The sequence below is a fragment of the Kogia breviceps genome, chromosome 18 (assembly GCF_026419965.1).
Source record: "Kogia breviceps isolate mKogBre1 chromosome 18, mKogBre1 haplotype 1, whole genome shotgun sequence".
In the NCBI taxonomy this organism is placed as follows: Eukaryota; Metazoa; Chordata; class Mammalia; order Artiodactyla; family Physeteridae; genus Kogia; species Kogia breviceps.
Genome location: NC_081327.1, coordinates 39,317,462 through 39,333,972, shown reverse-complemented (window position 1 = coordinate 39,333,972; position 16,511 = coordinate 39,317,462). Strand labels below are relative to the sequence as shown.

General features: G+C 39.1%; 1 protein-coding gene and 2 pseudogenes across 1 annotated transcript in view; 1 reads left to right on the top strand and 2 right to left on the bottom strand.

Annotated features, from left to right (window-relative positions):
• The window catches only part of TERB1 (telomere repeat binding bouquet formation protein 1), a 34,402-nt gene extending 18,185 nt beyond the window's left edge, over positions 1 to 16,217 (top strand). Inside the window, exons 10-13 of the mRNA XM_067018666.1 lie at positions 564 to 689; positions 1,826 to 1,983; positions 14,163 to 14,512; positions 16,184 to 16,217. Of these exons, the coding sequence (XP_066874767.1) occupies positions 564 to 689; positions 1,826 to 1,983; positions 14,163 to 14,512; positions 16,184 to 16,217 (668 nt within the window). The remainder of the gene's footprint in view (positions 1 to 563; positions 690 to 1,825; positions 1,984 to 14,162; positions 14,513 to 16,183) is intronic.
• Positions 9,887 to 10,846, bottom strand: LOC131745254 (large ribosomal subunit protein eL20 pseudogene; annotated as a pseudogene).
• Positions 10,883 to 11,634, bottom strand: LOC131745252 (inhibitor of growth protein 1 pseudogene; annotated as a pseudogene).
• Positions 16,218 to 16,511: the final 294 nt, after the last annotated feature.

Below are 16,511 nucleotides of genomic sequence, written 5' to 3'. Positions count from 1 at the left end.
GAGATTATCACTTATGAGACTTAGGTATCTTATATAAGTAGATTATTTTCTAAATTGAAAATACCTTTGAAACTTTGTTTTTCTGTATTTTAAAATTTGAACTATGTTCTTAATTATCACAAGGAAGAATTATGACCTCATGCATATAGTTTAAGATAAAATAACTATTGGGTGGGCTTCCCTGGTGGCGCAGTGGTTGGGAATCTGCCTGCCGATGCAGGGGACACGGGTTCGTGCCCCGGTCCGGGAAGATCCCACATGCCGTGGAGCGGCTGAGCCCGTGAGCCATGGCCGCTGAGCCTGCGCGTCCGTAGCCTGTGCTCCGCAGAGGGAGAGGCCACGGCAGTGAGAGGCCCACGTACCACCAAAAAAAAAAAAAAAATAACTATTGGGAATTCCCTGGTGGTCCAGCGGCTAGGACTCCGTGCTTTCGTTGCCAGGGCCGAGGTTCAATCTCTGGTTGGGGAACTAAGATCCTGCAAGCCACGCAGTGTGGGCAATAAATAAATAAATAAATAAATAAAGTAACTATGTTCTGCTTTAATCTTTGATGTGTTTTCCAGAGGAAAATCAGTATGACCTTTTTAAAAGCAATGGGCTTCCACTCATGATACAAGTCTTAACTGAATCTCAGAACGAGGAACTAAACAAAGCTGCCACTTTTGTGCTTCACAACTGCAAAAAAATTAGTAAGTTTACTATTACTTTAAAAAAATACCAGCCAGAGTTTATGCAAGTGAATTATATCTGCTTTGATGAACCAAGCCCCTTTAGCTCCCAAGCTCTTCTTACATTTGAAAAGCAGATTATGTAATTTTGACGTGACAACTAGAGTACTACAGCATGTAAAAAACTTATATGGAAGAGAACAACAGTATAGATAATTCACTTATTTAATGCAGTGTGGACAGATTTAGCTGTAGGACTTAAATTTGAGGGCTACAGGTGACTTATTAAATCATAACATAAAGTACCTTTGTTTCTTTATTTTTAAAATGTTTGAGTGTCTCTTATTTGCAAGGCACTGTGCTAGGCATTAGGGATGCAGTGATAAGATACAACAGTCTATGTGTTTACAGAGCTTAGTGTAACTAGAGAAATAGGTAGTAATTGAATAATCCCCAAAATGAATGTGTTATTATAAATTAACATACAGGTTAAGAATGGATGGAGCACAGATCTTAATGTGTAACAGGGACTGTGACCTAGACTTGGAGCAGAAAAGACTTTGGGAGGAAGTGATTCTTCAGCTGAGATCTGAATGTAGAGAGTTAATTAAGTGAAAAGAAGGGAGTTTGTTATGGTCCAGTGTCTCAGGCATATGCAACAGTGAGGCACAGATGTCCTGTGAGAGGAGGGAGCCTGGTGCAATGAAGGGATTGATGGCTGAAGCATAGAGGAAGTGGCCATGAAAAGGATTTTGGTCTTTTGGAAGAAAACTGCTGCCACAATATGTAAAAAGAGAAGTTAAAAGAATATAGGAAGGAACCACTTTATGGAAATTGTGTTTAAAAAAATAAAACTACTTTAAAACCAGTAGCCATAAACCTGAGGGTGTTTATATGCCTAGTATAATATGTTTTCTTGCTATTTTCTTTTCTCTGTAATTCTGAAGAGTAAAATCTAATTTATGACTCTTTGTGTCCTCAGCCTCTGCCAAGCACTTGCTTTCCACTTATTTTCAGTACCACTTAGGCAGTTAAGATGGTTTGGATGTGCAAAATTTAGAGAAGGGGGTATGGGGTATGAGTTTGTCCTTATTTAAAGTGTTAAAATAACATTTCTAGTAATGGATAAACTCACTATTTTTTCCCGTATTATACAGCTGAGAAGTTATCTCTAAGTCTAGGAGAATATTCTTTTGATGAAAATGAAGAACAATTAAAGGACATAAATATGAAAGAGAAGAATCTTGAAGATTACTGGAAGAAAGCGAAGGAAATTCTACACAGAATAGAACAGCTTGAAAGAGAAGGAAATGAGGTTGGCTTCTTTGTTTCAAAGAATGTAGAACTTTTTTCAAATATTTTTTAATAATACAGGTTGGAGTGTAAAATATTTTTCTTGCCAAGTTACTTTTTATTTTAATGATTTTAAATTTAAAATTCATTAGTAATACTTGAGGAATCATCCTTGAACACAGAAAAAAATATTTTTAAAAAGTAGAAATGATGACTGAAAAATAAGAGACATGGAAGATAGAGCCAAGAGATCTATCATTTGTATAATAAGCGTTCAAGAAGGAGAAAGAATGGAGAAGTAATAATCTCTTTCTCTCTCCCTCTCCCCCTCTCTCTCTCTCCCTATGTGTGTGTGTATATATATATATATATATATATATATATATATATATATATATACACACACACACACACATACAGTTTACCCTTGAACAACAGGTGTTTGAACTGCTTGAATCCACTCATACATGGATTTTTTTCAATGAATATGTACTACAGTACTACACAGTCTCAGGGTCTCAGGTTGGTTGATTCAATGGATGGGTAACTGTGGATATGAAGGGTTGACTGTAAAGTTATATGTGGATTTTTGACTGCCCCATGTTGTTCTAAGGGTCAACTGTATATATACACATGTTTATGTGTGTATATATACACATACACACATTTCCATATTTTTAAAAATATATTTATTTATTTATTTATTTTTGGCTGCATTGGGTCTTTGTTGCTGCCCGCAGGGTTTCTTTAGTTGAGGCGAGCGGGGGCTACTCTTCGTTGCCGTGTGTGGGCTTCTCATTGCAGTGGCTTCTCTTGTTCCCGAGCACAGGCTCTAGGCATGCGGGCTTCCGTAGTTGTGGCACGCTGGCTCAACAGTTGTGGCTCGCGAGCTCTAGAGCACAGGCTCCGTAGTTGTGGCTCACAGGCCCAGTTGCTCCACGGCATGTGGGATCTTCCAGACCCAGGCTCAAACCCGTGTGCCCTGCATTGGCAGGCAGATTCTTAACCACTGAGCCACCAGGGAAGCCCCATTTCCATATTTTTACTATGTATGTATGCTTTGTGTCTTTGTATGTGCATGCATTTTAAAAAATAAAAACACAGTATCCAATTTAGTATAATAATTTTATTCTTTTAAATGACTGAGTAGTATTCAATATCATGGATTACCATATTTGATTTAACTAGTCTTTTATTGATGGACATTTAGAAAATATTTAATCTCTCACTAGTGTAACCAACTCTAGAGTAAGTATCCTGCTACATATATATCTTTGTAAGAGCTTTATTGAGATATAAATCACATTCCATACAGTTGACCCAGTTGAAGTATACATTTCATTGGTTTTTGGTATACTCACAGAATTGTGTGACCATTACCACATTCAATTTTAAAACATTTTTATCACCTCAAAAAAGAAACTCCATACCATTTAGCAGTCACCCTCTGAATTCCCCCATCCATCCTCCCACAACCCTAGGCAACTGCTGATCTATTTTTTGTCTCTCTGTATTTGCCTATTCTGGACTTTTTATATAAATTGAATTATATAATATGTGGTCTTTTGTGACTGACTTCTTTCATTTAGCACATTTTCAAGTTTCATCCATGTTGTAGTATACATCAGTACTTCTTTCCTTTTTCAAAAAAATAGCTTAATTGAGATGTAATTCATATACCATTTGCCTATTTAAAGTGTACAGTTCAGTAGTTTTTATTCACAGATATGTGCAATAATCACCAAAGTCAACTTTAGAATATTTTTATTCCTTCAAAAAGAAACTCTGTACCCTTTAGCTATTTCCCTGAACACTCTGATCCGCAGCCATAAGCAACCACCAATTTTCTTTCTAACACTATAGATTTGCCTATTCTGGGTATTTCATAAGAATGGAATCACATAGTATGTGGTCTTTTGTGACTGGCTTCTTTCACTTAGCATGTTTTCAAGGCTCATTCATCTTTCAGCATGTATCAGTATTTCGTTGCTTTTTATGGCCAAAGAGTTTTTCATTGTGTATACTACATTTTACTTATCCATTTATCAGTTGATGGACATACTCTTTTTTTAAAAAAATTATTTTTTATTTATTTATTTTTGGCTACATTGGGCCTTCGTTGCTGTGCATGGGCTTTCTCTAGTTGCGGCAAGCAGGGGCTACTCTTTGTTGCGGTGCGCGGGCTTCTCATTGCGGTGGCGTCTCTGGTTGTGGAGCACAGGCTCTAGACGCAGGGGTTTCAGTAGTTGTGGCTCGCGAGCTCTAGAGCACAGGCTCAGTAGTTGTGGTGCATGGGCTTAGTTGCTCCGCGGCATGTGGGATCTTGCTGGACCAAGGACTGAACCCATATCCCCTGCATTGGCAGGTGAATTCTTAACCACTGCGCCACCAGGGAAGTCCCTGGACATACTCTTTTACCTATAGCCTGTCTTTATAGTTAGCATGGGTTTCAGTATATAGTTTGGTCTTTATTATCCTGTGTATTTCTGCTTTTTAACTGATGTGATCATTCCCTTTCCATTTAATATAATTACTGATATGTTTGGGTTTAAGTCTACCATATTGCTATTTGCTTCCTATTTGTCTCATTTGTTCTTTGTTCCTTTTATTCCTGCTCTCCTGTCTTCTTTTATTTTTTTTTTTATTTTTTATTTCTTTTGCGGTACACGGGCCTCTCACCATTGTGGCCTCTCACATTGCGGAGCACAGGCTCTGGACCTGCAGGCTCAGCGGCCATGGCCCACAGGCCCAGCCGCTCCGCGGCATGCGGGATCCTCCCGGACCGGGGCACGAACCTGTGTCCCCTGCATCGGCAGGCGGACACAACCACTGTGCCACCAGGGAAGCCCTTTTATATTATTTTTAAATATTCTGTTATATCTCATGTTAGATTATTGGCTAAACATTCTTGGTTTTTTAAGGGATTGCTTTAGGATTTATAATACGCATCTTTAACTCATCATGGTCTATATTCAAATAATATTCCACTCATGTAATATTGTAAGACCTTTGCAATAGTGTGCTTACATTTCCATTTGTTCTTTGTGCTACTGCCATACGTTTTACTGCTACATTTGTTATAAACTGCTCAATAATGTTATTATTTTTGCTTTAAACAGCTATCTTTTTTCTAAAATATTTTATTGTTTAATAAAATAATATTTACATACAATGGTAATCACACATTTTAAGCATTCAGTTTGACTTATAATAATTTTTTTATTCCACAAGAGATAATCGTTTAAGTGTTATTTATTTATTTATTTTGAATTTTAGAATTTTATTTATTTTTTTATACAGCAGGTTCTTTTTTTATTTTTTATTTTTTTATACAGCAGGTTCTTATTAGTTATCCATTTTATACATATTAGTGTATACATGTCAACCCCAATCTCCCAATTCATACCACCACCACCACCACCCCGGCCACTTTCCCCCCTTGGTGTTCATACATTTGTTCTCTACAACTGTATCTCTATTTCTGCCCTGCAAACTGGTTCCTCTGTACCATTTTTCTAGGTTCCACATATATGCATTAATATATGATATTTGTTTTTCTCTTTCTGACTTACTTCACTCTGGATGACAGTCTCTAGATCCATCCACGTCTCTACAAATGTCCTAATTTCGTTCCTTTTTATGGCTGAGTAGTATTCCATTGTATATATGTACCACATCTTCTTTATCCAATTGTTTGTTGATGGGCATTTAGGTTGCTTCCATGACCTGGCTATTGTAAATAGTGCTGCAATGAACACTGGGGTGCATGTGTCTTTTTGAATTATGGTTTTCTCTGGGTATATGCCCAGTAGTGGGATTGCTGGGTCATATGGTAATTCTATTTTTAGTTTTTTAAGGAACCTCCATACTGTTCTCCATAGTGGCTGTATCAATTGACATTCCCACCAACAGTGCAACAGGGTTCCCTTTTCTCCACACCCTCTCCAGCGTTTGTTGTTTGTAGATTTTCTGATGATGGCCATTCTGACTGGTGTGAGGTGATACCTTATTGTCATTTTGATTTGCATTTCTCTAATAATTAGTGATGTTGAGCAGCTTTTCATGTGCTTCTTGGCCATCTGTATGTCTTTGGAGAAATGTCTATTTAGGTCTTCTGCCCATTTTTGGATTGGGTTGTTTGGTTTTTTAATAATGAGCTGCATGAGCTGTTTATATATTGTGGAGATTAATCCTTTGTCCGTTGATTCGTTTGCAAATATTTTCTCCCATTCTGAGGGTTGTCTTTTCATCTTGTTTGTAGTTTTCTTTGCTTTGCAAAAGCTTTTAAGTTTCATTGGATCCCATTTGTTTATTTTTGTTTTTATTTCCATTACTCTAGGAGTTGGATCAAAACAGATCTTTCTGTGATTTATGTCAAAGAGTGTTCTTCCTATGTTTTCCTCTAAGAGTTTTATAGTGTCCAGTCTTACCTTTAGGTCTCTAATCCATTTTGAGTTTATTTTTGTGTATGGTGTTAAGGAGTGTTCTAATTTCATTCTTCTACATGTAGCTGTCCTGTTTTCCCAGCACCACTTATTGAAGAGACTGTCTTTTCTCCATTGTATATCCTTGCCTCCTTTGTCATAGATTAGTTGACCATAGGTGCATGGGTTTATCTCTGGGCTTTCTATCCTGTTCCACTGATCTATATTTCTGTTTTTGTGCCAGTACCTTATTGTCTTGATTACTGTAGCTTTGTAGTATAGTCTGAAGTCAGGGAGTCTGATTCCTCCAGCTCCATTTTTTTCCCTCAAGACTCCTTTGGCTATTTGGGGTCTTTCATGTCTCCATACAAATTTTAAGATTTTTTTGTTCTAGTTTTGTAAAAAATGCCATTGGTAATTTGATAGGGATTGCAATGAATCTGTAGATTGCTTTGGGTAGTATAGTCATTTTCACAATATTGATTCTTTCAATCCAAGAACATGGTATATCTCTCCATCTGTTTGTATCATCTTTAATTTCTTTCATCATTGTCTTATAGTTTTCTGCATACAGGTCTTTTGTCTTCCTAGGTAGGTTTATTCCTAGGTATTTTATTCTTTTTGTTGCAGTGGTAAATGGGAGTGTTTCCTTAATTTCTCTTTCAGATTTTTCATCATTAGTGTATAGGAGTGCCAGAAATTTCTGTACATTAATTTTGTATCCTGCAACTTTACCAAATTTATTGATTAGCTCTAGTAGTTTTCTGGTGGCATCTTAAGGATTCTCTATATATAGTATCATGTCATCTGCAAACAGTGACAGTTTTACTTCTTCTTTTCCAATTGTATTCCTTTTGTCTTGTTCCTGATCTTAGAGACAATGCTTTCAGTTTTCACCATTGAGAATGATGTTTGCTGTGCATTTGTCATATATGGCCTTTATTGTGTTGAGGGTAGGTTCCCTCTATGCCCACTTTCTGGAGAGTTTTTTTCATAAATGGTGTTGAATTTTGTCAAAAGCTTTTTCTGCATCTGTTGAGATCATATGTTTTTTCTTCTTCAATTTGTTAATATGGTGTATCACATTGATTGATTTGCATATATTGAAGAATCCTTGCATCCCTGGGTTAAATCCCACTTGATCATGGTGTATGATCCTTGTAATGTGTTGTTGGATTCCTTTTGCTAGTATTTTGTTGAGGAATTTTGCATCTATATTCATCAGTGATATTGTTCTGTAATTTTCCTTTTTTTGTCGTATCTTTGTCTGGTTTTGGTATCAGGGTGATGGTGGCCTCATAGAATGAGTTTGGGAGTGTTCCTTCCTCTGCAGTTTTTTGGAAGAGTTTGAGAAGGATGGGTGTTAGCTCTTCTCTAAATGTTTGATAGAATTCACCTGTGAAGTCATCTGGTCCTGGCCTTTGCTTGTTGGAATATTTTAAATCACAGTTTCAATTTCATTACTTGTGATTGTTCTGTTCATATTTCTATTTCTTTTCTTTTTTTTGATGTGGACCATTTTTAAAGTCTTTATTGAATTTGTTACAATATTGCTTCTGTTTTATATTTTGGTTTTTTGGCTGTGAGGCATATGGGACCTTAGCTTCCCAACCAGGGATTGAACCCATACCCCCTGAACTGGAAGGCAAAGTCTTAACCACTGGACTGTCAGGGAAGTCCCCAAGTTTTGATAATTTTATACAGTTGTATAACTATCAGGACAGTTAAGATATAGAACAGTCCACTCACCCTAAAATGTTTCCTTGTATCCCTTTATAGACAGTCCCATTCCCCATCCTCAGGCCTAGGCAATTCACTGATCTGCTTTCTGTCATTAGTTTCCGTTTCTATAATTTCATGTAAATGGAATCATCTATTATATAATATTTTGTGTTTGATTTATTTCACTTAATATATAATGTTTTTTAGATTCACCAGTGTTGTTTTATTAATATTTTGTTCCCTTTTATTGCTGAGTAATACTCCATAGTATGGACACACCACAACTTGTGTATCCATTCACCAACTGGTAGACATTTGGGTTGCTTCTAGATCTTGGCTACTAGGAATAATGTTATGTGAACATTGGTGTACACTTCTGTGCCTGTAGTGTACATTTTCATTTCTCTTCGATAAATACCTAAGAGCAGAATCACTGGACAATTATATTTTAAAGAAATTATGAACCTCTTTTTTTTTTTTTTTTCTCTTTTGGGCCACACTGTGCGACATGCAGGATCTTAGTTCCCCCACCAGGGATCGAACCCATGCCCCCTGCAGTGGAAGCATGGAGTCTTAACCACAGGACCTCCAGGGAAGCCCCAGAAATTACAAACCTCTTTTAACATTTCCTAGAATACAAGTCTGCCTCCACTTGCCACCACTCAAAACAACACGGCACCAAAAGAAGAATAAGTCCCTTCTTTTTCTTCCATCCTTGTATTGCCCCTCTAGCACATTCTGATGTCAGAGTCTAACACTGGCTAGCCCTAGAATAGTGGTCTATAGAGTCTAGTTTAAGTTTTACAATGCAGGACAAAGGAGGATAGGTTTGGAGTTGAGGAGCAATAAATTAAGAACTGGTACATCCTTTATGTCATGTACACAGCTCTTACCCTGGGATACTCCTTTACCATCATCTTAATGATTCTCTTTATCTTTCCTTGATTCCTGATTTCCTGGATCCTGTGTCATTCTCTCTTTTTTGGTGTATTTTCCCATTTTGATGGGCTACATTCTTCTGTAGCTTTCTGAAAAAGGGTACATAGGATGTAATTTTTTTGAGACCTTGTAAATATGAAAATAATATTATTTTGCCTTCAGAATTGATTGATAGTTTGGTTGGACAAAATATTCTAGATAGGAAATCACCTCAGTATATTAAACGTGTTGCTCCATAGTCTTGTAGTTTCCAGTGTTACTCTTGAGGTCCAAAGCCATTCTGATCCTTTGGTGTGACCTGTGTTCTCCTTCTGGAAGCTTATATAATCTTTATCCCCAGTGTTTTAAAATTTTACAGTGAGGTACATTGGTGTCAGTCTCTTTTCATTCATTGTGTTATACACATAGTGGGCCCTTTCAATCTGTCAACTTATGTCCTTCAGTTCTGGGGAAGTTTATAGCATTATACTGTGATGATTGCTTCCCTGTTTTCTCTTTCCTTGTTTTCTGAAACTCCTATTATTTATTTGTTAGACTTTTTGAGCTGGTCTTCCTTCTTATCATTTCTCTCTTATTTTCTTCTCTTTTTTTGTTCTACATTCTGGGAAATGTTCTCATATTTACTTTTTAAACTAACCTATTGAGTTTTTCACTCTGCTATTATATTTTTAGTTACCAAAGCCTCTTTTTTACTCCTTTTCAATTATCTTATTCTCATTTCATGGACTTAAGACTTAATGGGCCTTCTTCTTTTAAATATGTCAATGACAATTCTAATTTTTTCTCCTGGTTTTCCCAAAGAGTTTATTGGGCAGACCTGGGGATGGGGAGGCCCTGCATCTAAAACAAGGTGTTGGGCCTCTTGATGGTGAAGCATGGCTTGTGCTGGTGACACAGGACCCGGTGGGGCAGTGGTGATCTTGTAGTTGTGGAACTGGTTGACTGCTGGTTGGTGGCACTTGCTGGCTGCCGTCTCCTCCACCTTCCTGATTTGGATAGAGTTGGGCCTAGGTGCGAGGCTGGGCGCCCATGTCTCAGTAGCACTGGGTTATGGCACCTGCTGCAGTCAGGTCCCAGTACTCCTGGTACATGTTGTGAGTGCCACTGCGAGAGTCATAGTGCAGCCAGATGCTAGAGTTCTTCACCTGAAGGGGAGATTTCTCTAACACTCATCCACAGTAGACAGTTTTCCCTGAAGACTTCTTCATCTTCTTCAGCTGAGACACAAAGTATCAGAAGTGGGACTTGGAAACAACATGATTAGGCACAAAGGTTCTCATGTGATAGAGGGGTAGCATGCAGCATTTGGGATTGGGCAGCAGCGCCCCACCACCTTGTACACTTGCAGTATGCCTGAGGCCTTTATGGCACTCTGTGTGCGCTCGATGCCTCCTATGAAAAGGCACAATTCTCGTTTTTAAAGTTTTTTTTTTCTAATCCATATTTCATCTTACTCCTCAGAGGTGTTTTTTGGTTGTTGATGTTTGCTTGTTTTTTTCTTTCCTGATCTCTAGCTTTCTTCAGATTTCTGGTGATCTTTGGTTGCTACTAATATGTAAGAGTCATATGCAAAAAGCCTTCCTGGAAATTTTTTTTTTTGAGTGTTTAATTCAGACCTATATTTGCAGTTCCTAAAATGCTGATCCACAGACCACTCTCTTGTTACACATGTGCACCAACAGAAAAGCAAAGAGAGCTCTGGTGTCCCTATGAGAGAAAGAGCTCCTCTTCCAACAGTCTTTAAAAGGCTACATGTACAGTTCCTGTACCCATCCAGGTGGCCATGCAATAAATACACATCTTGTCCTGCTCACCTCAGTCCAGCCAGGCCTGCCACTACCTGTTGTAGGCCTGCTCCTTTTTGGACTTCTCCAGGGCCTTGTCCATGATCTTCTAGTTCTCCCCTCAACATCTGGGGCAGTACCACTTGCCCTTGGGTTTATGGTTCAGCCCCATGCAGGAGAAGTGGAACCACTCGGGGCACTTGTCATTGTCACAGCCGATCATCTCTCCATAGGAGACCTGATTGCACAGACAGTACGTGGGCTCGTTTGGGTCAATGGGAAGGTCTGCAGGGGATGCTTCTCTCACGGCTTTGGCCTTGGAGCCTTTCTTCTTCTTGGAGGCCTCTGCCTTCTTCTCCTTAGGCATTCCAGAGGTGATGTAATCATGGTCGTGATTATTAGCTGCGCTGTCGCTGGGACCACTTGTTGGCCTTTTCTGCCTGCGTGATTGTCTCATTTTTTGACTTATCCTGGCCAGCTTTGCTGCAGGCAGTGGTGTCACTGACTTCTTAATGTGCCTCAAAGAGTTCCACGTGACTGTCCACCTGCCTGGCCCGGTTCTCCACCAGCTCCACCATCTGACTCACGATCTGGATCTTCTCTTCACCCAGCTCCTGGCTCTGAATCAGGGCCCTCTGAATGCAGTGCAGCACTCTCCTCCTCTGGGCGCCATCCGTCTCCCGCTTGAACTTCTCATAATATCCAGTTCCTGCAGGATTTCTTGGTATTTCGCGTCGATCTTCTGCATCAGAGAGACGTTTCTCTGCAGATCGAAAGGCAGAGACTCGATGGAGTCCAGGTAGTCCTCCACGTAGTTCACCAGGTGGATCTTCTCCCCATTGGGAGGCTCCACATGGTTCACCGAGGTCCCCAGTGACTCTGCGCAGCTTTCCGCTTCCTCCGGCCCGCTACCCCTCGGAGCCCAGTGCTGCAAATGCAAGGCTCCCGCCCGCCGGTGCCGTCCCTCTGGCCGACCCCGCGCCGCTACATCTGCGAACCACACCGCCTGGGCCCGGGGACCGGCACCCGGACCGGCGCTCTGCGGCCTCAGGCTCGTGGAGGGCACGGGGGTGCGTGTGGGTGCGCACCCCGCCGCCTGGGCCAGGGCCAGGGCCAGGGCCCGGGCCAGGGCCCGGGCCCGGGCCTGGGCGGAGCGAGCACGGGAAGGGGCGCGCACCGCCCGCTGCCGCCTTTCCTGGAAATTTTTTGACTGTGGATTCTTGTAGAATTAATTTGGTGGGTCAGTTTTTGGAGAACCTCCAATGTCTAATATGCTGCCTAGAAATTATGAACCAATATTCTGGAGTCAAAATGGGGAAAGAGAGCTTGGGAGTCTTAGTATTATGTAAATATTTTCTTAGTCTTTGTTTTGTGATAGTATTCTGCCTCCAGCTTTGCTTTGTGTACTCCAATGTAGAGACTGTTTTATCCCCTCAGAGATTAAACTTGCATCTTTGGGTAGGGAGGAGACCTTCTGGTGTCCATCAGCTGCCTGCTGAGTGTGTGTATGTGGGGGTCAGGATCTAGCAATCCAACTACTTGAACTTTCATCCAACCTTCCTGTTTTTAACCCCACTTTCACCCTACCTCCAGTTCCTAAGTCTTTTGACAGTTTGGCAGCATATTTTAGTTCCTTGGCTTTTCCTATTATCAGCTTTCAAGTCTGCTTTATTTTTATTTATTTTTAATAAATTTATTTTATTTATTTATTTTTGGCTGTGTTGGGTCTTCGTTGCTGCTTGCAGGCTTTATCTAGTTGCGGCGAGCAGGGGCTACTCTTTGTTGCAGTGCTCAGGCTTCTTATTGCAGTGGCTTCTCTCATTGTGGAGCACGGGCTCGAGGCGTGTGGGCTTCAGTAGTTGCGGCACGCGGGCTCAGTAGTTGTGGCTCACGGGCTCTAAAGCACAGGCTCAGTAATTGTGGCTCACGGGCTTAGTTGCTCCGCGGCATGTGGGATCTTCCCGGACCAGGGATCAAACCCAGTCCCCTGCATTGGCAGGCAGATTCTCAACCAACTGCGCCACCAGGGAAGCCTAAGTCTGCTTTATTTATTTATTTATATTTATTTTGGCTACGTTGGGTCTTTGTTGCTGTGCGTGGGCTTTCTCTAGTTGCAGCGAGAAGGGGCTACTCTTCGTTGCAGTGTGCAGGCTTCTCATTGCAGTGGCTTCCCTTGTTGTGGAGCACGGGCTCTAGGCGCGTGGGCTTCGGTAGTTGTGGCGCACAGGCTTAGTTGCTCCGTAGCATGTGGGATCTTCTCAGACCAGGGATCAAACCGGTGTCCCCTGCATTGGCAGGCAGATTCTTAACCACTGTGCCACCAGGTAAGTCCCACAGTTTTTATTATGAAAGATACTGTCAAATTGTTTCTCCATAGAGGTGTACCAGTTTACACTCTCCCGCATAATGTACAGAATGTTTCCCTATACCCTTTTGATCTTTGCCAATGTCATAGATGAAGAAAGATGTCTATGGGACTTCCCTGGCGGTCCAGTGGTTAAGACTCCAAACTTCCAATGCAGGGGGCGCGGGTTCGATCCCTGGTCAGGGAACTAAGATCCCACATGCTGTGCGGTGGGGCCAAAAAGTAAAAAAAATAAAGAAAGGTATCTCATTTACCTTTAACGTTTATTTCTCTTATTAAAGTGAGATGGAGCATTTTTCATATGTGTAAGAACTATTTATTTATATTTCCTTTCTTGTGAACTGTTCATCTCCTTTGCCTATGTTTCTACACTGTTACTGATCTTTTTCATAGTTCATTATAGTAGCTTTTTATAAATGTTACTAGAAAAATTCTGCTGTAGCTCAAGATATGACATACATATTCTTTCTAGCTATTTTGATATTTATTTGATTTTGCTTTGGGGCCTTTTTTCCTCTGGGTCCCCACCCCCCAATATTCTTCATCTTTAGCAAAACTTAAAAAAAAATTTTTGTGTGGTAAAGTATAGGTTTTTCTTTTATGATTTATTGATTTTTTGTAATACTTGGAAAGGTATTCCTCCCATTGAGAATATTAAAACATCATGGTTTCTTTTAGAACATATATAATTTCATTTTTTATATTTAAATATTTAGTTAATTTTTACTTTATTTTTGTGTAAATTGTGAGATATGTATTCAGTTTATCTTTTTCCCCAGTTGACTACCCAATGTCCCCAAATCATTTAATGAATATTCTCCCCTTCCTTCCTAATGTAAACTGCCCCCTTTATAATGTATATTCTATTGACAGTCATAAACTTTTTCTGCATTATTTAAAGGGAGTGTAAATTGAATTATAAAGCAAATGATTATTTTGAAATTATTTACTTATTCTTACATTACAGGAAAGAGTACAAAGAGAAAAATATAAGGATTATGTTTCATCTGTGAACATAAATATTCAAAATACGTTGAAACACCTCCATGCAGATAGCAGTGGTGGAAGTCCCAAAGCAGAAGATAAGGATAAAAGCCAGTCTAGAAAGCTTCAGAGTTATATGTCCCCTGAAGTCATGTCTAAAGCATGTACAAATGATGATCAAATGAAGACCCTGTTAAAGAGTGCAAATCCAGTTAATGCTTGTTATAGGGAGAGTGGGCAAAATAAGACTTTATGTAAAGCCAATTCAAGCTGCAATCGAAACTTACGTGAAGAAACAACTTTTGAAAAAAAGAATTTTGTTTCTCAATCAAGGTAGAGTTTAATAATTGTTTCTAACTTTTATTTATTTATTCAGCATTTGTGTGTGTGTGTGTAGTACTATGTGCCATACTCTTAAACACTGGGATATAGAAATGATAAGCATGGTTTTAGGAGGAGCCTAATGTAGGAAATGTTGGGAAAGGAGTTTGGATGGGCCAGTATGGGCCAGTTCATCTAGGGCCTTGCATGTAATACTCAAGATTTTCTGTTATAACTTATAGAATATAGGGAGCCACTGACGATTTTAAATTGAGTGACACAACCAGATTTGAATTTTAGAAGGGATACTCAGAAAACTTAAACTGGACCTCTGTAGCTGAAATAACAATGCACATATTGATAATCCATCAGCAATTTAGCAAAAGCCAGTTTGTAAGTTTAACTTGATAAAAGGGAGTAAGGTGTGATGAAAATCTGGTTTAGGCTTGTCTTTTCATTTGTTCCCTGTACCTCACCTCCAGTATATGTCCTTTCTTGCTCATGGATAGCCTGTGGGGCTGGACCTGGAATTGCAGCTTTTCTTCCTAAAGCCTTTCTTGTGTCCTGCTCTTCTGATAGTTACTGGGCTAGGAGGGAAACTAAAGAGAATGGTGCTGTGTTCTGGGGAGGCTGCAGGATAAACTGTTAGACAGATGGATTACATCATCACACCCCCTTTTTCCTTTTCAAAACCGTTCTTCATGTAATTTTAACCCGATATCTCAGGGATATAGAATTGAGAAGTAGTGGGATTTGCTCTTGGGCCAGCCTTCTTGCCCTCTGGCCCAATGAATTTGTTATTTCCTCTTTTTTGCTCTCCTTCCTTCCTGTTTTCCTCTTTTATAACTTTTTCTTCCATGTTTCTGCTGGCATCAGTATTATTGACCTCTGGAGTCTTGTTTAACTCCACTTTTTTTTAAAAATTGAAGTAGAGTTGATTTACAATGTTTCAGGTGTACAGCAAAGTGATTCAGTTTATATATATATATATACACACACACACACACACACACACACATATACTTTATCAGATTCTTTTCCATTATACGTTATTACAAGATATTGAATAAAGTTCCCTGTTCTATACTATAGGTCCTTATTGTTTATCTATTTTTTATTATATATAGTAGTTAACTCCAATTTTAGAAACAAGGGTATAACCACTGCATACCATACTTTGGCAGAATTTGGTAGATTTTGGTAGATCCTGATTCCAGCTCTTTCTGCCTGTCAAACATCAGAATCACACTACTGCTTATGGAAAGATTTGTTCACACACCAAACAATATGTTTACTTTTATTAATCTGGTGTCTATTTTCTTTTAGCGACCATATTTTTAAACATCCAACTCCTATTGCCAAAAACACAAAGCAGCAGTTACCAGTAACAGGTATGACTAAAAATATTTCTTCTTTGATTGTTCAAGAAAACATATTTAGGTGATTAATATAGTGAAAAGTAATATCTTCCCTCTAACATATAAGCCATGCCTTTGACTCTCTTTCTGGTCTAAATGCCTCAGTCACCTTTTATTGATATCCTTTCTGTATATCCACTAGGATGACTGGAAGTGTAGTCCTGGGCTACAGTTTATGAAACTCTTGAGAATTAATAAATCTTATAAACGTCAGGTCCCTTTCACTAATCAAAAATATCTTGCATTTTGCAATTCTTTTCCCCAGATCCATTTACATTATGTTCAGATATAATAAATAAAGAAGTCATTGGTTTTCTAGCAACAGACAATTGTTCCAAAATATTGAAGTCTAGATGCTCAGGTAAATATTTTTTTAATTGTAGTTGTTTCATAATTAAAGCTTTATATGATATTAATTAACTAGAATTTGTAATAGTTCTACCTGTGTGATTTAAAGTTCATTCCCTTTGGAGAAATAACAATCTGGGGTCTCATAAAACACTCAAATTAATACCTTCTATCTGCATTAGTCTGTGTTCCCAATATTTGCTCATATGAATCAATGCAGCTAATACTTTTTTCTTTTTTTGAAT